This window comes from Festucalex cinctus, chromosome 5 (genome assembly GCF_051991245.1).
Source record: "Festucalex cinctus isolate MCC-2025b chromosome 5, RoL_Fcin_1.0, whole genome shotgun sequence".
NCBI classification, from domain to species: Eukaryota; Metazoa; Chordata; class Actinopteri; order Syngnathiformes; family Syngnathidae; genus Festucalex; species Festucalex cinctus.
In genome coordinates, this window is record NC_135415.1 from 7,722,203 (window position 1) to 7,749,792 (window position 27,590).

At 38.9% G+C, this 27,590-nt stretch overlaps 2 protein-coding genes across 3 annotated transcripts in view; both read right to left on the reverse strand.

Moving 5' to 3' along the window:
- igsf9b (immunoglobulin superfamily, member 9b) overlaps positions 1-17,834 on the reverse strand; it is a 35,369-nt gene extending 17,535 nt beyond the window's left edge. For both annotated transcript variants that reach the window (XM_077521921.1, XM_077521919.1), the window contains exons 1-3: positions 17,393-17,834; positions 12,641-12,736; positions 8,580-8,786 (exon numbers count right to left, since the gene is read on the reverse strand). In XM_077521921.1, the coding sequence (XP_077378047.1) occupies positions 8,580-8,786; positions 12,641-12,701 (268 nt within the window). In that variant the 5' untranslated portion in view covers positions 12,702-12,736; positions 17,393-17,834. The remainder of the gene's footprint in view (positions 1-8,579; positions 8,787-12,640; positions 12,737-17,392) is intronic.
- Positions 17,835-18,973: 1,139 nt separating this feature from the next.
- On the reverse strand, positions 18,974-20,894 carry tmem230b (transmembrane protein 230b). Its single transcript, XM_077522009.1, has 3 exons — positions 20,631-20,894; positions 19,893-20,015; positions 18,974-19,808 (listed from the first exon to the last, which is right to left on the reverse strand). Exons 1-3 carry the CDS (start codon positions 20,721-20,723, stop codon positions 19,668-19,670), a joined length of 357 nt encoding a protein of 118 aa, XP_077378135.1. The 5' UTR covers positions 20,724-20,894; the 3' UTR covers positions 18,974-19,667.
- Positions 20,895-27,590: the final 6,696 nt, after the last annotated feature.

The following is a 27,590-nucleotide window of genomic DNA, read 5'->3' on the forward strand; positions in this document are numbered from 1 at the left end:
TACTTTAAAAGCACTTTGCACTATGAGAGCAAAAACGTTTTCACAAAAACAAAAGACAGATAATCCTCCTGTGGCTAACAGCTCTTGAACGTGTAAAAAGAAAAAAAAAAAGTGTGCTGATCTCATGGCTTTAGCATCACGTGGTAACGTGTTGATTTTCAAATTTTCAGGTTCCCCTGTCGGACATTTAACCCTTTCCCGCCGCCTCGCTCTTGTCCATCACTACAAAGGGACAACAGCCCCCCACACCGCATTCTCACCTGTTACCTTAGTAACGAAACCCAGGAAAACCCGGACAGTAGGTTTAAATTTGAATGTGCAGGGGGAAAATTGGGGAAATGACACAAAGGGAAAACACATGTTTAGATTTGAAACTCAAAAGTGCTGCACTGAAGCACGTTGAGGCACAAGAACAGAGAAAGAAAAGGAGAGTAATTCATTTTCTATTCAGCCAGGAGACAAACAAAAGGCTGACACTGAATGACAAATGTTCCTTTTTTTTTCACATATCAAGGCTTTTAGTCTCCGAACTTGAACTCAAACTGGCAATTGCCAGGACCTCTGCTATAACATATGCCCATTACTTATGGTCTGATGCCCACAAATAAAGGTAATACTTCAACACAGGCACTAACAATCATCAATCATGTGAGAAGAACAACAACCAAGGAAGTGAATGTGACGTTATGGAGAGGTTACTCAAATTGTGAGCATCAATAACCCACTGACAACCAATAAGAGGTTTTGACCTTTTGACCTCTATGCTTTCGCAACTCCCCCACAGACGCATTCATCACTGCCTCTGCTTCAAGGGACAAACATCTTTAGACTATATGGTGGACAACAGAGAGAATGGCTGACACAATAACTGCATCTCCCCCTCATCCTCTTCCTCTGGATTGTTTTCCACCAGCACGTGATAGGTGGAGTTTTCCTTAACACGAACCCGTGTTCTAACAGGTGCGTGCATCCAAGAGGAGGTAATGGCAAAGACTGTTCACAGGTGTTGTATGACCGCGAAGCGAGACTGGTGGGAGAAGAAGTCACATCACTCAGCAATGAATTTCTTAGTTCTTCCATTTTTATTCCTGAATTTAGAATTGGTTCTTAGCATAGGTTCAATCGAACCCCAGGGGTTCAGTGAATCAGTCTCAGGGGTTCGGCAGAGGCTACAGTGCTTGAAATTTGATGTGCTTAGTAGTCGACTTGTGGCTGTTGGTGGTACGTTGTGTGATTTCTTGGTGGGATTCAGTCCATCTCACAAAGGGGGAGTCAACCCCCCCAAAAATATTGACAATACTATGCTCTATGCAGCCCCACTAGTCTAAATACAGTATTCTGGTTAATATTGCGTTAGTGGATGAGTTAAGCAGCTAAATACAGCAGTTTTTTTTTTTTTTTTTTAAATCAATATCAGAAGGAGGCCATTTTGCCACTTGTTGTCAAGTGAAAATCTAAATATTGTCTGCCTCTAATTCTGTTTGGACATTTGTTGTAACAATCAAGGCTACATGATAAAGCTGTATTGTGGCTACAATGAATCTGCTGTCAATACGCAAAATGGGGGTTGGTGGTCTGGTTCCTGGAGTGCGGCTGGCGTGGGCCGCTCTGCTGGGTGAGCTAGGCTGGGTAGCGCTCAGGAGTCCTCAAGAACTACAAGTAGCTTGCAACAGTGGTGTGCTGAGCTGACCAGAATCGAGGCAAAAATTGCTTAAAAGCAATGGGCCAAATGCAAGCCGATCTACTCTTCTGGAAGCCACAACATGTGTGAAAGCTGATCCGATGTCAGCGAGGTGAAAGAGAAGAATTGCGATTGTCTTGGCTGCTCGCCCGGCGGGGTGGGCCTGCTGGTGGCATCTGGGAACCGACTCACCAGTGCCAAATGACTGGGACTAGCCACAATCTACACACGGACATTCAAGATGAACTGAGCGAGCAGTGTCTGGGATAGTATGGGATGGATAACAATAAAAATTAATGACTATTCTAAATAATGTATATGACTGATGCGTTATAGTAATGGGTCGATGGGGACGGGTCTCGAATAAGCCTCGGCTTCTATGCATCAGCCCTTCTTTCGGATGTCAATGTTGCAAATGATGTGATGTGATTGATGTAAGCTGTAATGTGTCTGAAAGGAAAAAATGAATAAACGAAACCAAACCAAACCAAACAAAGTGACATCACAGTTGCTCAGGTGTCAGGTCAATCAATTACAGATTAGCTTCAGAAAACAGGTGAGCTGTGATTGGTCATTGCCTGAGCTCTGAGCAGGGCTGGACTGGCACAAAAAAAAGGCCCTGGCATTTTGACTTTGGTACACTGGCCCAGCCCAGCCAGTCTTGCATATAGTTCATATAGTTCTGCCACTGATGTTTATTGATGATGTTTCAGTTTGTTATCTATATTTGAAATGGATTAATGGACTAACCCTTATAAATTGTGTGTCAGTCTCTTGTGGTAAATAGTGGAAAATAATCATCAAAAAACACTGCATCGGCCCCAAAAGAGGTCGGCCCACCGGGCATCTGCCCTGTATGCCAGATGGACAGTCCAGCCCTGGCTCTGAGCAACTGTGATGTCATCTTCAGTCGACATCAAGTGGCAAAATGGCCGCCCCCTGCGATGGATAAGAATGGCTGGATTTTGCTTCATAACTGATATTCCACAAATGCAATATTAATCAGAATGTCATGTTTAGTCACTAGTAAGGTCACATATAACATATCACTGCAAAAAAAAATAAAAAAAAATCTAGAAATAAGATAAATGGAAAAATTACAAGTATGAAAACAGATAAGTGCAGGTTTCGTTATATTTACTAAGCTAATTTTTCCATCTTTCCAATATTCCGATATCCAAATTCGGTGGTCTAGTGGTAGAGTGCCTACCCTCAGACTTGGAAGTTGTGGGTTCAACCCTGGCCTGGGTCATACCAAAGACAATAAAAATGTGACATGTTACTTCCCTGTTTGACACTCAGGCAAAATTATCCAAGTTTTGTGACAGCTCAGGCTGTTTAAAAGCGCTATATAAATAAAGGTGAGTTGAGTTGAGCTGAGTAAAATAAATAAATAAATAAATAAAATACACATGTATTTTAAGACAATTTATTACAGCTTGGAAAAAGTCAATATAATTTTTTTTTTTTTTTGTATAAAAATACTATTTTCCAAACCGCTGTGGTTGATGTGGGAATAGTATTATTTTCTTTCTTTTTTTTTCTTTTTTTTTCTTCTAAATCTTACAGGTAATTTTAAGTATTTTTTTTCTTGTTCTGTTATTAGATAATTTTGCTTATTTGAAGTAATAATTTTCTCATTTTACTATATGTTTTCTTACATTTTCTACTGTCATTTTTTGCAATTTAATGCTTTTAATGTTCCACCTAAAAGATGCAAACTGATTTCAGCCATTACCACCCAAACTTGTTGACTTCCATGAGAAAATTACATGACAGAGGACGAAAGATTCTTCAGTTTGGAATAGCACCAGCACTGCTTTTCTTTGCCCAGCCGTACGTGCGTAACAGAGCGGGGTAGAGGTGCATTGTGGGATATGTTTTGATTTGAATACAATCATAAGTCTGGGGTCCGGCCCCATGCTTCTGACAGCCCCTCCCTCGCGTTCCCCCAAATTTCCCTCTTCAATCCTCCTGTCCCCCTAATCACTTTAAGCCTCTTATGAATAGCTCTTTGTCGTGATATAGATTACAGTTAACTCTGCCCCTCTCACTCTGTCCAGCTCGGTTAACCCTGCACCATTAAGCACACTCGCCTCACGTGCCAAGGTGCACCACAGGCATTGACACTCGGACATGATCATAGAATATTTATTGTCCTTAAATGATAACTTCCATGAGTCTGATCAATGCTTATCATCTGGAATGTGATCAGTGATAAACAAAAGGCTTGGAGCAACATGGATGCCAAAGAACACAATATTCTTGCCAAACATCATATTGGAATAGTTGTAGCAGGAAAAACAGGTTGTTGCTGGATAAAATGGATCAATTTCACATTTCTACTGTGGTTGTTTTGATTGAATTTCTTGCTGATATTCTGTTATTCATTCGTGGTTTTCACTTAAAGCGACAAAGTATTCGTGTTGAGTTTTACTTACTGCACATTCAGCTAAATTAATCTAACGGGATTTGGATTTTTGGTTTCCAACACCGATGAACTTTTAAAGCTAAACCACTTAGCTGAAGAGGGATCAAAACGCACACAACTTTTTATCACGAGTAAAAGAACATGGGTGGTCTGACACTTTGATCACTTGTTCCCTCCAAATAACCTCTAGTTAACTTTCTTTTCATTCATTCACACACACCACATTTCATTGTAAAATACATAATTGGTAGCCTGTATTATATTTAATCATGTGTGAAATATAACTTGGGGGAAAATGTCAATTTTAGATTATGGATATATTTTAGCTACAGATCATCCTTCTGCCTCCAGAGTAAAATCTTATTTGCCGTTCGACTTCACAGATTGACCTAGTAGCTGATTTTTCTGTAACCTATCTGAAAATCTCGCATGCTGTTTGCTGTTTTTGAGTTCAGGCCAAAACAAAAAAGGTATTTGGTGCCATCTTGGTGCTAAAGAACAATGTTGAAGTGTGTTGAGGAGTTTCATTTAGACAAAAGTGCTTTTTTTTTTAAAGTGGGAGGTCATTATTACTCATGGATTTTTACTAGCTTCATTGTACAGTCCACTATTCCATAGGGGTGTGCCAAAAAAATTGATTCATAAAAGAATCGAGATTCTCATTTATTAATCGAATCGAATCGATATTTAATATCCAAAAATCGATTTTTATTTATATTACAAATGAAGAAGAAGGGGAAAAGGCAGTTGTAGCCTACATGCTGTTTTTGTGGAAAAAGTGACTTAAAATACAAAATTAATAAATGTTTAAAAAAAAAAAAAAAGACACTTTAATGTCTCTATTTGTCCTTTTGTCTTGCAAAGCAGACTGGAGTAGATCATGACAATGTTGTGCATATCTGTAAATTGAAGCAGAAATCATTTGTCAATCAAATAATTTTGAATCGAAAATCGATTCTGAATCGAATCGTAGACCCAAAAATCGTAATCGAATCGTGAGACAGTCAAAGATTCCCAGCCCTACTATTCCACTGGCAGGAGAAGGGACATTCATTCAATCAATAGTGAAACAAATAATTGTTCCCCTGCCACCCCACCAAAAAGAGGTTCGTAATTGCCTATAAATGTCACAATATGGCGGCAAAGCACTTCAAGAGAGAGGATCATAAAAGTAAACACTGATGTTCAGTTTAGATTTTTTTTTTTCTACTGTGGTTTGATGAACATTTTTTCCCCATTTTCTGATGTGTTACAGACCAAACCACTAAGTGAATCATAATCAAAAAAGTAATTGTATGTTGTATGTATGTCAGTTTGAAATATCCGTTTGTTGTTGTTGTTGTTTTTAAATCCTAGTAATTGGTTAATAAAATAATAATAATAATAATAATAATAATAATAATAATAATAATAATAATAATAATAATAATAATTAACCGAACAATTGATTATTAGATGCTAACCTATATTCAACTCACCTTTTGACCTTTGCACAATAAATGTTAGGTAATACAGGCAACGTAGAGAAGCACAAACCTACTTTCAGCGACACTTTAGACTTTGCATGAGGTGCATTCAAGGACTTCCAACTAAACAAAAACACACAAATCAATGAATTAAACCTAACAACCTCAAGATCCCATGAAATAGCACCAAATACTTTTATTGCTTTAGCCTGAGCACACAAAAAGAATATATGTGAGCTTTCAGTGTAAAATGCAATCGCATTACTGTTTTCTCAAGATCTTGCTTGCTCTTTTTCCTCTTGAGTTTCTTGTTTTCTTCTCAGACATGAACATAAAAGTATTATGACTACGATTTTGTAGATATGGAAAATTCCAGGTCAATTACGGTGTATTGACATTTAGTGACGGTGATGTAGTTCTCTTTCACCCAAAGTCATCTGGGAAAAGTTGTCGCTCCCAGCAACCCTCAAGGAATAAGCAATATAGAAAATGGATGGGTGGATCATAAACTGCTACAGCACATGCCTATTAGCAGCTCAAACTAATTGGCATCAAGATGCCTCTATTCATCTATTTTGTATGGATTACAACCACAATCTATTTCAGAACATCGTGGCGCTGGAATCCAAAGTTTGAAGTGAACGCGGAAGTGAGTGGAATGTGTGCGAATGACACCGCATTCCCATGGCACAAGAGTACACAAAAGGGTGGCATCACGCGGCTAAGTAAGCAATTCTTAAAGAGGAACAATATAGATGCATCACAAAAGAACAATTGCAGCTGAAAATGCTAAGATGGCATGTATGTGTGTGTGAGAATGCGTGTGCATGCAAAAATGCCAGAACCGTTCCCGTGCTCAGAGGACCCACTGAGAGCATAATGAAGGCCTACAGAGACTTGGGGGTTTGCCCATTGTTGCCCTGGCCTCAGGTCGAACTCTCCTGCTTACCGTCTCTGATGATTTTCCTCAGCACACGAGAGCCATTTGATCTCGCCCTGCACACTAAACCTGCCTGATACCAACAGACCCCCACATGTTTTTTTGTTGTTTTTTTTCAAATACATTCAGCTCAAACAGACTATAATAGCATGTCAGTACAAAGTTGATCTGGCTGTTTCATCTGTTGTGTGTTCGCTGATGTTCAGCCCTGCAGGGCATGCTGGGTGTGAAATATGAGAGGGCTGAGGGACGCTAATACCTTTCAGATTTACTTGAAGCAGACAACTAAGACTGGTGTCTTAAAAGGGTCAAAAGGAACGATGACATTCGGAAGTCTTTATTATGTCAAAAACAAGGAGAAGTTAAGTCTAAATTTTTCTTTTCAATAATATGTTCTATGTACCACCGTTCTGATAAATAGTGTGATCGTGGAATATGACTAAAGGAGCAAAATTCACCTGTTTCATCCATTTCAGGGAGCGGCCATTTTGCCACTTGCTGTCGCACCTGTTTTCTGAGTTTAATCATTAGACGTTCACAAGCTGTGCCATCATTGCTTAATTCACGTTCCACAAATGCAATATTAATCAGAATACTGTGTTTAAACTAATGTGCCGCATAGAACAAAATATTGTATTAAAAAAAGACTTGACTTCCCATTTTATAGATTAAAGTAGATGTTGCTTGCTTGTTAATTTTACTTTGAGACAGCAGTGTGAGACTGAAACAAATCAACAGATATAAACCAGTAGTCATTTTAAATACTTGCTTAACTTTGCTGAACTGAACTGAGTGTACCAAAGGTGGACCACAAAACTCTAAGCAATCTAGTCTGGCGCCATAATGCCACTATTAACTGCCAATATACTGCTTCTATAAATCCACCACTGAACTGCGGGGAAATCCTAAGTTTACAAATGTACGAAGGGATTTAATTCTTGAAACTATCAGTAACATCCTGGTTTCAAGTTTCTGATCTCAGACAAGCAACGACGACATTCTGGAAACTGTCATTATGACTCACCAGTCATCATAAAACCCCCAACATTGTAATTTGAGGGTAAGATACATTAGAGCAGCGACGCTGACACGCTTCACATGCTGCCATCTGCCTCCAGCGGGAGGGGAGGCATAAGGATCTGAAGCAGACGGGGGTAAAGCTCAAAGCAGATAACAACCCGCACGGGATGGCTAGGCCAAAATGCGGGGATATCCCAAACAGCGCCCGGGAATGTTATTGAGTCGCAAAATATCAGATGACTGCTCAGAAACAATAGCGCAGCCTAACATGCACACACATGTAGCCCAATTGCTCAGCGGAAGCCGCCTGTTTGTTACACACAATCAATGCAGTGTTAATGAATTGCATCAAGGTGCATGTTACAACACCATGAAGGCTTTTTTTTTTTTTTTTATTTTATTTTTTTTAGGCCTCACGTTGATTTTGCCAGATGCATGTATGTGAGCACCCCAGTACCTTTCCGTGACATATTTGGGACAGTATGGGATTTTGAGTGTCCTAGTGGTCCTTTTAGTTTTTCTACAGCAAAGGGAGGTAGTGATACCCCTCGTTGTCTTTTGTTCAGGGGTAGACAATGACGGGATTATAACGCTCTAGCAAGAAAACTCCCATTATTCACCATGCTTCATCCTTCCTGCTCCACTCACAATCTCTTACTGGGTCACCCCTCTGCATACTAATAAAAAAAAACACTGTCATTGGACCACCGAGCCCCCACCTGCATTCTTAATCCCACTATGCGCATTGCTTCTTGTACCCTCCCCCTTGGTCGTTACAGAGCTGCCCCACCCCCTAGCTGCCTCCATTTGAACACAAGCATTCTTACCCCTTTTCCCACTGCTTGTGCTATTATGGCAGACAGGAAGTCCAAAAGCTGAACACCTGCTGTAATTCTGAATGCGTTTGTGTGTAAAATAAAACTCAAACGATTGATATAAATTCTCAAGGCCACTGTCATAAGTTTTAAAGTTCCCTGCCAGCAACAACATTTATGAAAGTAAAACCCCAATACGACGGAGCACTAAATAAACAGCTCTTACCCTTGTAGTTGGGATGAACTCGAGGAGCGTACACTCCAAATTTGATGAGGATGGGAACGTTGTAACCGAGCCGCACCCACTCCACCACATGTAATGGGAAGAGGTTTGGGCTGGTGGCGTCGTTCGAATTCGGAGAGAGACTGCAGCCCAGCTCGGCAGAGCCCCCCTCTCTGCCGCGGACCACTGATGACAAACCTTGAGACGCACCTGGGAAGACGAGAATATATGATCAAGATAAAGCAAATGGGTGCATTCTGGAGCCATAAGAAAAAAAGAGCCGCACGTCTGTAAGCGCCATAAGACTATTGCTGTTCACTATTTTGTAGTGTTGCTCAAGTGTATAGTAAGTATGAGGTATATGCCACGGAAGAGGCGGGACGTGATTTTGCACAACAGTTTATTTCCGGTCCGGGTTGCGAACGCGCAACCGAGGGGCACAAAGTCGGAAGCACAATTATTTTTGACGCAGCCCACACGTCGCAAACCGAACCGGAAACAAACTGATGTGCAATAACGGTCCCGCCTCTTCCGTGTCATATACCCCATAATGCCCTTAAAAGGAATGAATGCATTGCACCGGACAGAAAAATTATTTTCCCTTTCTGGCGTACAATTTCATTTTCAATTGTCATGCTGCAGTGTACAGAAACATATGACAACACAGATCCACATCAAGGGTTCCATTTTAACGGCGTGCGTGTGCTCGGCCTAAAAACGGGCGTATCTTAGTTTTCGTGCTGGGGCAAGTCTAGTCGAGCGCGTCTGTAAACTTGGTTGACGCATTATGCTTCCCTGGGCATTCCGGTGCACCAAGCTGCCACTCCTCCGGCATCCGGCAACTTGGGAACAGGAAGTAGACTCGATTTTAGACTCGGTAAAAGCAGGTCTAAATGGTAGCGCAGGTGGTCTAACATGACGCAAGCAGACAGATTGGCGCGCGTGTGTGGTGGATGTCATTGGATTTCATGCATAAATATGACAAGCGTGGGACCATTCCTATGAATCACTGTAGAAATTAATACATTTAAATTCTAATCATTATCATCTTACATTTATTTAAAAAGGCAGTCTCCAATTAGACCACATCACACCTGTGGCCAACTACATCATCTGCAAAGGGAGATCTTGCAGTTTTGTCTGTATAAATGCACTATGTGTGCGTCAATCTCAATTCTCGGGGTCCAGAGAGTCCCTTTGCTTCTGCAATTTCCGCCCTGATCTTCATGCAATTTTCAAGTGGAAGTCAACTTTAAAGATATATTGACAATAATATATGGACATCACTAGTCTAAACATGACATTCTGATTAATATTACATTTGTGGAATATGAGTTTTGAAGCAAAATCCAGCCATTTTTATCCCTCTCCCATTTTGCCACTTGTTGTCCACTGAAGATGGCATCACAGTTGCTCAGGGCTCAGGCAACAACCAATCACAGCTCACTTGTTTTCTGAAGCTGAGCTGTGATTGGTTGTTACCTGAGACCTGCGCAACTGTGATGTCATTTTCCCTCGACAGCAAGTGGCAAAATGGCCGCCTTCTGATACTGATAAAACCTGCTAGATTTTGCTGCTTAACTCATATTCCACTAACACAGTATTAAACAGAAAATAGATGCATGGATGGATGGACTTCCCCTTTAATTTTTTAAATACACTCATTTTACGAAATTATGTTATCATATATATTTTTTTTTCTTTTCTTTTTTCCCCCCAGTATTTATTACAGAAGCTGCGATTGGCTGGCAACCAGTCCAGGGTGTCCCCCGCCTACTGCCCAGAGCCAGCTGAGATAGGCTCCAGCACCCCCCGCGACCCCTGTGAGGATTAAGTGGTCAAGAAAATGGATGGATGGATGGATTTATTACAGAAGGCGAAACAGTGGCTGTTAATAGGTTAAATTCTGCCCGACAGCATTAGTGTAATTAACAGTGCGCACAAACAACGTTTGAAAACTATTTTTTATTTGACTGATGAATGATCTTGGTGGTCCACTGTCTCAAAATCCCAATATAGTAATTAGGGAGTAGGGAATGAATGAATGATTCCAAAGACAACCTTTGAGCCATTTAAAGAGAGCAATGGCTGCCAGACCTTAGGGTGAATTGCTTGTTTATTGTACTAATATGGTCTGAAAATGTGCTTCGGAGCGAGGGAAAGAAAGTTAGTCAAAAGGAGAGAAAGGTCCAAGTGACATTTCGAAGTGAAGAGCCAGGGTCATGTAGCGAGGGGATGTCAAACAACGATGTGCCATTTGGTGACAAGATCTTATGGTGCCAAAGCCTGCAAACACACCGCAATCCCATTAGTGACACCTGGAGTAGCCTCTCCTCTCCGTCGCTGCCATGTGCTCACGTGGGCGTGTGCGCTGCTGGGTGCCAGTGTTTGCTCTACTGCTCATCTGGCCTGGTCATTACTTTAATCCCACAGGGGGGGTGGGGTTGGGGGCCTGATACTCTCTGTGCTCTCTCCAGCCGACCTCCCACCACCCACTGGGGTACACACATGGTAAGAAGACCGGCACAATCAATCCCCCGACCCCCCTTACACACACACACACACACACATGCACTAAAAGAAGCGTGCCTGCGGTTGAGAGCAGCATAAATCCCAGATTGATCTAATTCCACACCCAGAGATGTTATTTAAGTTGCATTTTGGCCCCGATTCTCTGCCATTTAAGCGAATTGCTGTGCTATATAACCCTTTCTCTTGACAGAGGGAGCTGTGCCAGTGTGCTCATCATCCCGCTGCCTGGACTGTGTGGATAGTTTAACAGCAACATATGCCAACTGCTAAACGATGCTTGACATGGCAGGCAATTTGGCAACATGATGAAGCCAAGCGGACCAACAAAAGAAAGGAAAAACGACCAGTGTAAAGAGCCAGAGAGGGTTTGCTTGGTCATGTACGCTCACATAAATGATAAATTTGTCATCTTCATTCATGAAAACACAAAATTATGCTCTGTTTCACATTTTCAAGTGTGCTTAAAAATGACTTAATGCGTTTCATTGGTAATGTAATGTAATGTAATACGCTTAGTTGCCGGCTTATAATGTAGTAGATTATCGTACGATGTATTACTTTAGTTGCTATACTGTACACCAGGCAACTTGCAGCTCTGGACTCACAAAAAAAATATTAGTAGAAATTATTTTTTGATTTTTTTTTTTTAAATATGTATTTATTAGATACAATATTATTTAGATGAATTAATGAATAAATAAATAAAAAAGAGTAATTAAATATTCAAGGTCAGAATCCAAACTTTTAAGTTGTCAGAAAAAGAGGGCCGAAAAGTAGATGAAGACGTTTTTTAAAAAAAATACCAATGCCCAAAAAAGGACCATAAAATGCCAAAAAAAAAGGAAGAGAAAAAGCATAAATTACCATAACGTGTACAAGAAATTGCCAAAAATGTCAGAGAATTTGAGTTTTAAAAAAAAAGGCATAAAAGAAAACATTCAAAAAGTAGCCTTAACATGTTCAAAAACAAAAGTAAAAAAAATCCTGAAAATTACCATAAAATGCCTACAAAATGGCCAAGAAAATTGATAGCAAAAAAGGCAGAAAAAATAGCCATAAAATGTCAAAAAAACAAAAAACAAAAAAAAAAGCGAAAAAAAAAATTCATGTCCATAAAATTGCCAAAAATGTCAAAAAGTTGACAGAAAGGCAGAAAAGTCTGGAAATGTATAAAAAAAAAGAAGTATGAAAAATTACAATAACAACAACAACAACAACAAATCCAAGAACGGAAGACGAAACCTCTCAGCTCTAATTAGATGTTGGGCACTCGGTACATTGGACTAACACGAACACAGTTTCATTCATCACAATGTAGAATTTTTTTTTGCAGTTCCATCCAGGCAGATTTTTGGTTATTTACTTAGACTTAGACTTAGACTTGACTTTATTGCTTGCTGACCCCTGCACAGACATTTGTCAGTTCTTTGAGTTATTGACCTTACAAATCCTTGTTAAAGATAAATCAGCTTGCATAATATGTACAACTATTTACATCTAGAATAAAATCCAGGTTGTATTCGCATACTCACTTATCAGAAAGATGGCAAGAGTGGTGGAGATCGCCTGAAGCCACCGTCTCTCCAGTCCCATGGCCGTCCGTCACGCTGCTTCACGCATCTCCCAACCTAGAAGGGACAAAAAATACAGACAGAAATACTAGTGTCATTCTCAAATCAAAAAAGGAGTCCTTCAAATTAGCATTAGTCATAACTTGTAGTCGTAAGAACTACTGGTTCAAAAATTGTACGTCTGGGTTGGGGTTGGATTAAGGAAAATACATTTCCAGTCAATCCTACAAAAATTTCCAGTCAGCCTTACAGATAGTTTTGATTCAATCCAAAAATATTCTTGTCTGACTATTTAAAGTGCGCATGCTACCATAGAAACATAGCACAACTTCTGTCACGCCAAAGTGGGCATCGCAAACAAGAAATGAGCAAAGTATTGACCTATTTAACGGTCGATTAAAAAACATGAGGAATTGCAGCTACTTTAGGGCCTCAACCGTTTCTCATGTCACTTCATTTAGTAACCATAATACCTTCTAACATCATGACACACTTTTGGGCAAAACAAAAGATGTACTTTGAAAGTAGTTCATGTGTTCGATATTAGCTGTTGAACTTCAATAATTATCCTGTAAGTGCACCGCTGACAGATGTAGTTGACTGAAATCAAACATGAGTAAGAAGCAGTTTTCACTTCTGGAATCTTTTAAAAACTTCATAAAACTACATAGTGAGACTTAGCAGTGTCCTACATGGCAGCAGCTGACCACAAGTGTATGAACGTGTTTGTGAATGTATGAATGTGAGACTTTATCAAGCGCTTTGAAGAAAACTATGTTTCCGCAGACATTTTGAAATTACACAGGTGCACGGCCTTTTAGTCAAGTAAACAGCTCCATATTTTTCCTAATTCAAACTGACAAACGGATTTAGAGACCTCTTGGTGCCACAAACAGCCCCAACCCCAATGTAAGTACCTCCCTAAGAACTAACATAATCCAAACAGCTAATACACCTGCAGCACGTGCTAACTGTGCACCCATGTTTCACTGGATTTCACTGACACAAATTGCTTTGGATCTAGTCATGACTTAGCCTTCTGGATGGTACATTTGTGGCACCTCTAGCACTGTAATCCTACCGCACTGCTCTTAGTGTTAATAGTCTAATCGAATTAGAGATGAAATGGTGAGACCAATCAAGGACACTGAATTAAGTCACAAAATACTTGTTTTTTCCAGCTTTCCATCAATGCGGTTGTGTTGTGCCAATGCCTGATTTCTCACTTTTAATTCCATTTAAACCTCGCTGCCTACTGTCCAGTAGTGATCATGTAACGATATCCAAACATCACGATACGATATTATCACGATATGAAGGTCACAATATGATAATTATCACGATATTGTGGGGAGGTTGGTGATACAAATAAAAAGGTCATATTATTGTAAAAAAAAAAAACAACAACCTACAATCTCTAATAACACTTAATATTGAGGCACTTATTTGCTAATGCAAGCACAACACATTGAGTACCTCCACATATTGACTCGGTTCACAAGCATATTACGTGACCTTTCATCTGAACATTAGCATGGATTTTGAACATATAAGGGCCAAAACATGCCTTATGAAAATTAAACTGCACTAATAAAGTAGCCACCAGAGGGTGGTGGAACTGCACAAGTTGAAATCAATCTGACTTTTTTAACAGATGTGCTGCTTTTAATATCGTGACATGACGATGACGATATTTTGTGGCAGTTTTATCGCATTATTACGATATTGCCGTCATTGTTACATCCCTACTGGCCAGAGGAGTATTTTCCAAAATTTATGCAGCCATGGCACACATTTTATTTTTGGAAAAATCTCACAGCACACCACCAAGCAAAAATGTCATATAAAGTACGAAGACTGAAATAATGCTGATTTCGTCTCAATTTACTCATGAGCTAAATCTGTGTGAAACCTGTTTAATTGAACACAAAACTGATATACTCACAAGCAAAAACTTGTAGTAGTTACTTCAAATGACATACTGTACTGTGACAGTGATATTTGTACACACAACAGCTGTTGGACTTTGCTTCTCCATATGTATCTCCCCTACTGAGTAAACTCATTAACTGTATAATTCAAATATATACGGTGGACCATTCAATGGGTTACTATAACCATGGAGTTATGATAACTGTTGTAGGTCTAATAAGTGACATATTGCTTTATCTGTACAATTACACAATGAATGCGTGCGCATCAGGAAGGACCATGATTGATGTTAGTGACAGTAACAGGCATGATAAGCAGTAGCAATACTCTGTTGTTAATCCTTATTAATCCCGACAGAGACGGCAGTGTTAGTAAACCAGCCTGGTGGGGAGACACAAGTGTCATTTCAGTAAACACTTTCACAATTGTACAAAAGAAGAATGCCACACAAATGTAACCAAAGACAGAAATCAGATCAAATTTGACTGATTTTACGACATAAAATCGTTAACGGAACACACATGCTATCTTTATCTTCGGACACAAGTCAACAGTGAATATTAATAAGTCACTCCTTATCTTTATTTGTTTGTTATTTGATTGCAAACCATCACTCCCAGTCTCCCACCATAAGTGGTTGAACCAGTTCATACAACAATCGATCCATGGGTTCTATATCCTGGCACACCAACCCACTTTAGCAACCGTATTGACTTTTTCTTGCACAAAAAGGAAATGAACTTGGCACAGAGTGGGCACACGAGTGGAGTCCTGGTCTCGTGAGCGGGAAAGCCTGCTGTTTATGGATCAACGTAATGATTTCTGCATCAAGCCACAGGGTGCATCAATACTGCCTAATGAGAACTGATAGAATGTTTTGAATTTTAAGTTCAGTGACAGAAATGGAGCCTTACTACAAAACAGATACACAAGTAAGCTGCTTTGTATCTCGCGTTCTAGATTTGTTGACATTACTGTAAGTCATAGAGTAGAAAATGCCACAAGTTGTAACGCCTTGTCCCACCTGCTCCCGAACACCGGGGGTCAGCTCAGTCTCATTAAGCTACTTTACAGACATGATCAGGAGGAAACCGAGGGTTAAAAATGGCACAAGGATGTTTCTTCTAAGATATAGATCAGGGGTGTCCAAACTTTTTCATTTGAGGGCCACAGACAGAAAATCAGAAGGACGCAAGGGCCACATAATGTTAAGAAGAGAAATTGTGTTTAGTCCTAAAAATTGTGCAAATAATTTATTTGTGATTTTGCATATTTAGAAAAATGCTACAGTATATAAAACAATTTATTTGTAATACGGCAGGAGGGTTATTATAGATTTGGAATTTTTCATTTTAGTTATTTTTTATTAGTTTTCAGGGTGACTTTCAGGTTTGATACTTTCAAACGTCATTATTCCAGTTTATATCAAAATAAATCTACTAAAAATCACATTTAAAATCATCCCCAAAGGCTCATGCATTAAATTAATTACCAAAGACTAAAATTATTGTTAGTTTTAGTTAGTTTTGTAAACATAAAGTGTAGTTTCAGTTAGTTTTTATTTTTTAAAAAGCATTTTCGTTTTTATTTTATTTCGGTAACAATATTGTTGTTGTTTTTTATTTTAGTTTTACCATTAGTTTTAGTTAACTAAAATAACTAAAACCATGTCCAAACATTTTTGTTTTGTTTATTTGATTTGAACTGAGTCAAATGCCATTTTTAGCATATGTCGCGGGCCACTGAAAAATGGACGGCGGGCTGCAAATGGCCCCCTGGCCGTAGTTTGGAAATAGGTGATATAGATAAATGTTGAGTGTCTGCATTTTTTGAATGGGCCATCCAGGACTGGTCGCCAACCTATCACGTGGCACATACAGCAAACCATTCACACTCACATTCCATTCTCAAGACAATTTTACTGTTTTTTTCCTTTAAATATGTATTGCCTTTGTCGGTTTTCTCCCCTTTTAAGAATATTGTCTCAGAAATAGTCAGAACTTAATAAAAATATGTTTGATATTGCAGTCAGACAGCACCCCCCCCATAAAATCCGGTAGTACAACACAAAGGATTACAGGCATTTAAAATGATGTGAGCCTCTCTGTAGCACATTCCTCATTGACACAGGGAGAGGGGAAAAAAAATCCTTGATTTATGAGTGTTTTGTGTTTTGAATAAAAAGCCAAACTGCACATAACGTCCTGTGCTGCAGCAGCTAGATGACTATGTTCATGTGTGTATGTAAATGACAGCAAAAGCAACATGCACCCCTACAATTCATTGTGCAGAGCTTGCCACCACCCAGACAGACCTCCTGTAAATCATAACAGGCGCATCTATTGTGTGACTCGGTCAACTGGAAAACAGGGCGCAATAAAACACAATATCCCTTTTACTTGTTTCTCACTGCTTCAATCCAAGGAACCTGCACTGCAAAACACTCAAAAGCCACTAAACGAAAACTATTGGAGATTACAATGGATCACATGTTGTCAATTAAACATAAAGAAATGTACTGTGAAACAAGGCGTCCATGTTATATTTCAGGTAGGAAAACAAAAGAATAAGTATTACTGTTTTTCAATATATATATGATCACTGTACAAAAATATGTAATTATACTGGCATAAATGAGAACAAGAATGCTACAGTTACAATTGAATCCAAACATTATTGTGAGATTATGCCACATATTCAAGTTGTTTTTCTGTTTTTAAAGTTAACTAGAAAGTGAATAGCGCTACAATGCTGCATGCATATGAATAAGAATGATTTTACCTTGCTTGAGGCACCTTTGGAAGTTGTAAGTTTCAATCCATGGACGTATTGCAAATTCACGTCAAGCTTATTTCATCACTTTGTTAAATAATGGTAAGGATTTTAAACGAGTTAAAAAAATAAAATAAAAAAAGTAGTCACATTTTCAAGCAAAAAAAAAAAAGAAATAAAAATAAAAAGTATTATTCCCTCATGTTGATCAGGCTTTCCAAGGATAGAAATTCAAGAAACAATCAGTCCAGCCTTGGGCAGTTTAAAGTCCATTTAAACTTATCGTGCGTCTATTGCAGGTCTCTTCTTCATTCAAGGTGGCTGAAAATAGCTCAACAATAAGTGAGATCCAACACAATATGTTTCTGAGAAGAAAAATCACCACACGGTGCACCTTCCCTTCAGATGGCCGCTCGTTTCATCAGGAAAAAAAAAAAACGCACCCCGCACATTATCGCCAAAACGCGATGTTGATGCTCCGAGTGATTCACCCCTCCCATTAGCAAGGGTCCCACCTCCCATGATACAGCGCTGGGTCAATAACCAGTAATTCAAATGAATTCAACACGACTTCCTGTTAAAACTTTCAAAATAATGTTATGCAATGCCGTGTAATCTTAAAAACAAAAAAAAACGGGATTACGGGGTATGATCATGATACGGATATTAATTTTTATTTATTTTTTTACATGCGGTAAACCTACTCAATAACAAGTATGTTGTAATAGCTCAAAGGAGGACTATAGTCTAATGTCAACTGCCTTTTATGTTGAAGACAAACTAATCCAATTCCGTCAACAAAGCAACGAGTCAACGTCACCTTTATGCAGCGACTGTTTAGGCGCCTCACACAAAAGCGCTTGTCCGTGAGAAAGAGTTGTATTTGGAACGTAACAAAAGGCAAACAGTCGCCGAAAGATGCTCGCCGCAGGCCGGGCTTTCCAACAGATACCCAAACCCTCAATGAAGACAAAACAAACGTATTAATCACACACTTAAGGGAATATCTTTAAAAAAAATCTGGTGATTGTACTTGTAACCTTTCGTGACGTACTCTAAAAAACATTTAAAAAAAAAAACATCTGAAAACATTTGATCAAGGCTTTACTCGGTCAGTAGGGTAGTTTGTTCAGATGGAAGGAAATACACGTATATTTTATAAGTGTAGCGCCACTAGGGGGCATAACACCCCCAGAAAAATTGATTGTTACTCTTAAACACAACATAACGTTTTGCTAAATTTACACAACGAAAAAAATCTCTACATATAGCGAGCATTTCCTTGGCGTTGCTATTGCGACACTTTAATAATAATAATAAAGCTTAACTAGCTAATGGTGGCAACTGGAAAAAAACGCACCTAACGTGTTTTTTTAATTACACAAATTCTTGAACACCAGCTGCTTGTGACAAAAGATTTGCCACCAATCATTCACATCAAACAATTCTCTTCAATAAGGCAATAGCTGGGGAATATCTTGCTTCTCTTTATCTGTTGCATCATTGTCAGTCATGCTTCCTGGTTTCAAATTTCTTTCCCTCTTTTATTTTTGCTGTCCCTTAGATTCCAGTGAAAGAAAATTTCAACAATTGTTGAAGTCACCTCTCTTTATTTAAATTTTTTTTAAACATAATTTTGTCATCTATGGAGATTGACTATTTTGACAAGGAACTGAAAATTACATGTACTGTATCTGTTTTCAAATGTTGGGAGTAAAAAGTGGTCAGAAAAATAAATATTCATATATCCTGAAAACTCTATTGAAGTACAGTATTATTGAAGGACAGTATTTGTACCTCCCACCACAGGTAATTTGTACATTGCAACGCGTCAGTCATGTTAATGCAGTAATAAAGTCAGAACTACAGTAAACATTGGTATGGAAAAGGCTAGTATGTCCATATAAACAATGAAGTAGTTGGTTGGTTGAGCTACACAATTATAAATTAGATTTATATTATATGCTTACAGAAAAGATTAACTTTCATTATTATATTATTCTGCTCCATTGTCTGCACAGACATTTTGCGTCATGAAAAAAAAAGTTATTCGATGTAAATATCTTAGCATAAAAGCTAGGTCACATAATTTTGCTACATGAATTAAATGAATCAAGAATAAGTCATAACAAAACAAAATTCCACTTATCAGACTATATGCTTCATATCAGAACGTAAACAACATGAGAAGTCAAGGGCAATAGTCAAAAGTACTCAAATGTCATCCTTCATGGAGGGATACGCATCGGAAATATGTTTTGTTACGCTTCAGGGAAAAAAGCATTCAGTCATCAAAGTCTGGGATATCATCATAGGAGTATCCTGGGTATCCTTTAGATGCATAGTAAGCTATTCTCAGGTGGTAAATCCCAGGAAGAAAAACAAGGATTCCGATGACCAGGACGGGAATGGTGCGGTCGGAGTGCTGAAAGACACGAAAACGTTTCAGTGCAACGAATGGCATTCTGAAAATCATCACATGCTGCAGTATGAAAACCCGTTTACTTACGGTGACTCCAAAGTATCCAGCCAGGAGAAGAGAACCGATGATGATTAACAGAGAGCCGATTAAGAACAGGACGGTGGCGAGTGCAATGGCTTTGTATGGGACTTTGGGTGGACTTCTTTTGAACTGTAACATAAGAAGAACATTGAATTAATAACACTTTTCTTACTCATACTCTGACTTTTTGAGCCATGGCATTTTAATGCACATAATGATAGTCTGGATGGGAAAAAACGATGCATCAGTGCATCTCTGTCTGAAAACATCTCGTTTAAAGCCTGCAGTTCTGCTGAGTTTAGTGTGATAGAGTGTCCAGTGTCAAAATATGGTAAATTGCTGTGCTATGTTTGGCTGCAACAAGGGAGGAATGGAGGGACAAAAGTGTCCATTTGACTGTACCTGGAAGCTAATTTGGAATCAAGGAGAGAAGGTTGCACATTTATCAAAGATGGAGATTTTGTTTTGCACAAACCAGCAGCGCTAATCTCATTCTGGACAGATACACATTTATCTAGAAAAACAAACTTGACCATCTCTACAGAAAGTAAAAGTCATAACATAATAGGATCATTACCAAAGCGGAAACCAAGGTCAAACATCGTCAGCACGAACTTGACCCCACGTACCAGGTTCAATGCAGTTGAAAACAAATTACACAAATTGCTAGCGTAAGACTCATGGCGACCCGGACACTTTGAAATAACAAATTAAGACATGTATACTGCGTCTGTGCCGTTTTACCTGTAAATCAATGTAGCCGTCGTCATGGGTGGCTAATCTGGAGTACTTCACTTTACTGGCAGGAACGCCATTCACAACGCTACGAGCTGGCATCTTTGGTTTATACTGACAGTTTACTTTCTAGAACACCGACAACACGTTGACCATTATCCGGGTGACTAGCTAGCGGTAAAATAACAAAACAAAGCCCCCCCATAAAAACATATGAAAATAGGATTATGACTTCATCGATTGCGCTTCTCGCGCAGCACTTCCGCGTTTTCAGTACGCATGCGCAGAATACATTCACTTGAAAACGTTATTTACATTTACAAATATATTTTTACATACCTTATATATAATTCATTATTATTAAAAATAAAGTCCACATTGTACACAAGTCGACGTGTTCAGTAATACGTTTACATAAAAATATAATTTCCCACGTTCTACAAACGACGCTATTCCAACTCAACCGCTAGAGTGCACTGTCGAGTCTTCAGTATGAAATAAATATAAGAGCAGAGCGTTTTGTTTTATCGGTTGACATTTAATTCTATTTATATATTTTTTGTATTTATTTTCACATGTATTTTTATATTTATTTTTGAGTCTTGTTTTTATTTAATTTATTTATTTATGTGCGTGTGCGTATTTGTTTTTAGTTCCATTTATATTGAATTTTTGATTTATATAATTATATCCGTTTTTATTCATGTATGTATTTATTTATTTGGCATTTTGTTCCTCCATAGCAGGCAGCAAAAGCTGCGTGAAGATTGATGTGTGTATGCTCATTTCCGCAGGTGCTCTCACTGTCACAATGGGTTCAATCTCACAAGATAACACTTATGTCCAGGCTCCGGGTTTGCTAATAAATCACACGACAGATGATAATATTCCAGAGATTTTATCTGAAGTTATTTCAAATAACGTGGCTGCAAAATACAACAATATTATAGGAACAATGATGATGTAAATGCCAATGTTTTCAAATTGTATATTTGTATACCGGTACTTTTTCTCCATATTTCATGAAAATGCAGAGCATAAAGGTGAATCTCAATTAATTGGAATATCGTTATTCAGTTCAGTAGTTAATTTAAAAGTGAAAATCAAGTGATATAGCTGACACATTCATTGGGAAGTTATTTCATCCCCAAAAATATTTCATGATTATATGATGCCAGCTACCTACATTTGCCCTGCTAGTGTTAGAAAATTGGGCTGTCACACAGACAAATATAGACTCTCCTGTCGGCAGAATTCAGATTGCTGCCTGGTTTTACAGGGGCCATCATTATGATCCAAGCTCTCGGGCAGGTCTACAATCAATGAGGAATGTCCACAGTTTGTAAATAACCGAGAGGCCACCACTATTTCTTCAGCAGTGATAATACACTAAATGCATATTTGTATTAGAAGAGCTTGTGGCATCAATAACAAACTCTAAAAGCACTGCACTGCACACAGTGGCTCCTGAGTGATCATATGTGTGCTGGATGACCTTGGCCATCACTTTCAGAGCCATACTTGCTCTTGCGGAGGCAGTTGCAATTGGTCTCAGACAAACAGAGTGTGTAAACGACATCCTGAAATGTGTGAAGATGAAAGGGACTGTTTGCAATTCCCCTGAACAGACTTTGCCAGGATGGCCTCAGCAGGGTAGAGAGGGGGTCGAGCCAAGCGACCGCATCACTAAAAAATATAAGCAATGACAGACCAAACATGTCATGGAAGGAGGTCTGCAAACAGCCATAAACAAGGCTGTAAACAAGGTTATAAAGAAGGAGATTTGCTATTTTCACACTGCACTCTCAAGGGGAATATAAGGCACAAAATCATCCATTTATGTTTCATATTCCCGTGGTGCTGCAGGTAGTACATTTAGAATGAATCATCATGAAGCACTATACAGTACATATAGTCTATGTTTCTATAAAAGTTTAAATTCAATGTGCTAATCCACCCTCAGCTCTACAAAATAATACATCAACTTCGCACGTTGAGTTTGTTTTACAGTACAGTGCTTCCATGTTTTTTGTTCAGTTTTTTTTTTTTTTTAATTGGCCACTTAATCCCAACCACAAATGCAATATAAATAGTATTACCTATGCTATTTTTTGTAAAAAAAAAGAAAAAAAAAAAGAACATAAATAAATAAATAAATAAATAAATAAATAAGGTTGTTCGTCTCTGTGTGCCCTGCGATTGGTTGGCAACCAGTCCAGGGTGTCCCCCGCCTGCTGCCCAGAGCCAGCTGAGATAGGCGCCAGCACCCCCCGCGACCCTTGTGAGGAATAGCGGTCAAGAAAATGGATGGATGGATAAATAAATAAATAAATAAATAAATAAATACATACGCTGTCTAAACACTGCACACCCTCCTTTATGTGCCAAGTCCATCCTTATCTGTCCTGTCGCTTTATTAGTAAATCCAATTCCTACGTTTTAGATCATTTATGTCAACCACGTTAATCTCCCACTGAAATATTGTCTTAAATTGATCTGATGCTTTGCAAGATACATTTGTTTCCAGTCCACACACAGGCCCAAAACATTATGACTATACTTGTATAAAATATTGAAATCCGTTCAATATAGGAGTATGAATGAAAAAAGTCTGTGTTAACAACTATGCTTCGTTTGACTGACACTGTCAGCGCTGTATTCACATAAGGTGTTTTTGTTGTGGCTGTAGTTTGAAGTGAACTACATCACATTGAGAGTTCTTTCTTATGTTTTGCTTATTTAAATCCCGTACTTCAGAGAGTCAAACTATTAGATGCATTGCCATTCTGCATAAGTGCAAGCTACACATAGTCACACAAAAAATACTAAATTTATACCGTTTTCGTCACTGATGGTGTAGTGATTTGGTTTATTCACCTTACTTGCATGCAGACCGCATTGCTTCAATTCCCACTCTTGTGATAGTGTGAATGTGAATCTGTCTGCCTATATGTACCTGTATTGACTGGCGACTGGTCCAAGGTGTAGTCTGCCTTTCACCAGGTCAGATGGCTGCAGCTCACTGTGACAAGAATTGTACTCAAGTAGAAGTACAGATACTTGAATAAACTGTTAAAAGTACTACTGATTCAACTGCTTTATGTATGTAAACGCTGAAAACTAAAGTTACAGAGAAGAACAAAAAACACTGGAAAACAGTGTTGCTCTCACATGAGCATCTGGATACATTTGACAGCTGTGTCTGCTTAATTAGTTTATGATACCAACTGAAAAATATCTGCATCTGTTTTTGCAGAGTAGACAGAGAATATTTGAAAGACAGAAGCTAACAATTACAAATTATCATTGTAGCCAGCAACATTTCTCATAAAGGGGAAGTCAGCTAAACAAATTTTCTTTATAATAAAACGTTCTATGGACCCCAAATAATGATTTATGTTGCATCGGAGGAAAGTGGAAAGTTATATTTTTCCGATTTCATACCAGAAAATGTGCATGGTAACTCCCCTTTGAACTCGGAAATTCCAGTTGTGATTTCGGCAGGCAAAAAGGACCTCAACGACTTCACCGACCATTTTCAATCTGACATGACCTGATAACGGCGGCACCCATGGAGAAACAGACCATGAATGGTAAAATATAATTTACAAGATTTTAAAGATATTTATTTATCTTAATTTATCGTTACTTTAGGTTTATGTAACACAACATGATTTGGAATGACTACTTAAACCAGTACAATAGGCAATTTCTCGGAATCAGCCATATTTGTTGTTTACATTTGCGTCGAAACCACAGGGCAACCATCTAAAGTTGCCACTGTTTCTGCCAACTATTTTTTTTTTTTTCACTGAAAATTCCATCAGTGTGTGTTTTCCACTTGAATGCCTGTACGAAGTAATGAGAGTCTCTCAAAGGACAAACTTCACTGTTTACCTCGACCATTCAGTGTGTGTATTATCCCAATCGTGAATCGTGACTGTTAGCTAGTTTACGTTTTGCAGCATTTTGCTCTCATTTCATTGTTGATGTTTCCGGCAACATGATCCAGATGATTGTTTGAGTAGCACGCTGAGATAAATCTTATAAGAAAAATCAATAAACATGTTCTTCGCAATGAAATATACATGTAGCAGCACTTCTCCCTGTCATGACTAGGGTCATGCAAGGGTTATGTTTACTGTCATGACTAGGGTCATGCAAGGGTTATGTTTACTGTCATGACTAGGGTCATACAAGGGTTATGCTTACTGTCATGACTAGGTTCATGCAAGTGTTATGTTTACTGTCATGACTAGGGTCATGCAATATGCTTACTGTCGTGACTAGGGTCATGCAAGGGTTATGCTTACTGTCGTGACTAGGGTCATGCAAGGGTTATGTTTACTGTCATGACTAGGGTCATGCAAGGGTTATATTTGGGTCATGACCATGAGGTCAAGTGTCTGTTTTGAATTGATGTAACCAGCATCTAGTTTCAACTCGTAAGACGCTATGTGATGTCAGAAGCTATGTGATGTCAGGAGTCTTTAATCTCTTTATCTGGTCAACAGCCAATCAAGATAATTCCAGGTCAGTCCTGTTACATGTCTAGCCACAACCAATCAGATCGATTCGCGGTCTATATTAGCTGTCTGAGAAGTGTGTGTTTTTGTCGGATTATTACCTCTGTTCCTCCACGGCCCAAGTTAGTTTAGTGTCTCGTGATTCTTGATACATTCTCATTGTTTCTCGTCTCGTCAAGTTGGTTCTACGCCTCTCGAAGTTATGCGAATAATGAGTTAAAATCTTATTTGTATCTGCGTTTTTGGGATCCAACTCCAAAACATAACACTCCCATACTTACTGGTGCAACCGCCACAGTGGGTGGCGTTTTTGCATTTTCTTTGGCATTACAGTGGAACCTCTACTTACGAACCTCTCTTCATACGAAATTTTCGAGTTACGAAACGCCTCAACGGGAAAATATTGCCTCTTGTTACGAAAGAAATTTCTAGATACGAAGGTAAAAATACATTACCGAACGCAAAATACATTCGGCTATGGCTATTTCCTACCATAGGTACCTATGAGCGTAAATACTAGATCGGTGTTTGTGCATCGTTCTGGCATCCCATTGGCTAAGAGGAACCTCTACCATAGGTATGAGCGTATACTAGATCGGTGTTTGTGCATGTCTCTTGCATCCCATTGGCTAAGAGGAACCTCTACCATAGTTATCTATGAGCCTAGGTACTAGATCGGTGTCTATACAGCGTCCTCATCATTCATCCCGCGGCCCATGAGTTGTTCAGAGTTTTTCGTAAATGTATGAACTAACGGCCAACGAATTTGTGCAAAAATTAAAACAATTGGTGATTGATGAAGGCACAGTACGTTTTTAATTGCGACGAAACGGGCCTTTTTTCTTTTTTTTTTTTTGAAAAAGATGCCTCGCCATACCGGAAGTTTCCATGAAGTTTCAGAATTTGTTTAAAAGAATCACCCAGAAAAAGTGTTCACCAGTCGGGCGTTTGCTCACTAAGATGATGTTTGCCTTGGACATTTCCGAAGGATTGTTTTAAAAAAAAAAGAAAAAAAATAGAAAAAAAAAAGCAAACATCCATGGATCCGTTCTTTCCAAAACACCAGGCAAAAAAAATAAAAAAATAAAAACACTTCTGAGAGAGAGGAACATGAACCAAAGAGGGCAAAAAACGATGAGGACAGCAGTTAAAAAGGTAAATGACCATCATTTTTATTCTTTACTTTATTCTTTGTTTTTTTACATTATGCACAACTCTCATTTATTGTGCAATAATCTAATTGTAACGTGTATTTGTTACATGTTTTGATGCATTTTTATGCTTTATAAAACATTTATGTCTGAATTTTGGGAGGCTTGGAACGGATTAGAGCATTTACATGGAAAATGCGTCTCTACTTACAAAGTTTTCTACTTAAGAACTTTCTTCCAGAACCAATTAATTTCGTAAGTAGAGGTACCACTGTATTTACTGTGGGGACAGTAAATAGGCCTAATGTGGAAACGCTGCGGAGATGTCAATGTATTCAAGTTAGATGAGTCTAGAAAATTGCAACATAAGATGGCTGCCGGTGGCTTCACTTCTCACTACAGCGAGTAAGTGGCATTGCTAGTCCATTACTATATCGCTAGCATTGGACCGAAGCCTCATAGGTTGTGATTTGTCAAATTTACATTTTTTTTCCTTTTTTTTTCAAGAATCTATACTTTTTGTCAGTCTACATATGTGAGTGTCATTTGTGTGACTATTGACCAAATTGTTGAAAATGGCATGTTCTCTTTGATGATGCAATGTTAATGGCTGAAAAAAAAGAAGAAGTTTTTGGGGTCTCATGAAAATAACAATTTTGGAGATTCAAGGTTTTGGCTTGATGCCAGCGATATAAGTCAGTGGTTAAAACTCATCTACTTTCTTAGTTTGGCTGTGTGACATTCTCAAGCTGCACCCCTTAGGTATATGTGATGTCATTTTTAGTCAACAGTAAGTTGTTGTGAATTGTGGAACGAGGATGGACCCAAAGGCTGAGAAACCAGGCAGGGAGAAAGGCAGGAAGAAGAATAACTTAAGAATAACTATTGACTGAGATGATGGACAGACTTGAGGAATGTGGACAGACTGGGCAAGACATGGAGACGCTTGAGTAGATGTGGAGGCTTGAGTAGACGTGGAGACTTGAGTAGACGTGGACGAGCGAATACTTGGGTGAACACTTGGCGTGGACGGGAGAACACTTGGCGTGGGGGTGAGACACTTGGGTTGGGGGTGAGACACTTAACCAGACATAGAGGAACAGACAGAACAGAACAGAACAGGACAGGACAGGACAGGACAGGACAGGACAGGACAGGACAGGACAGGACAGGACAGGACAGGACAGGACAGGACAGGAACTTGACCAGACATAGGGGAAACTTGACCAGCCGTAGGGGACTAGCAACACAGCTTAGCACACCTCGACTGGACAAGACAGGACAGAACAGAA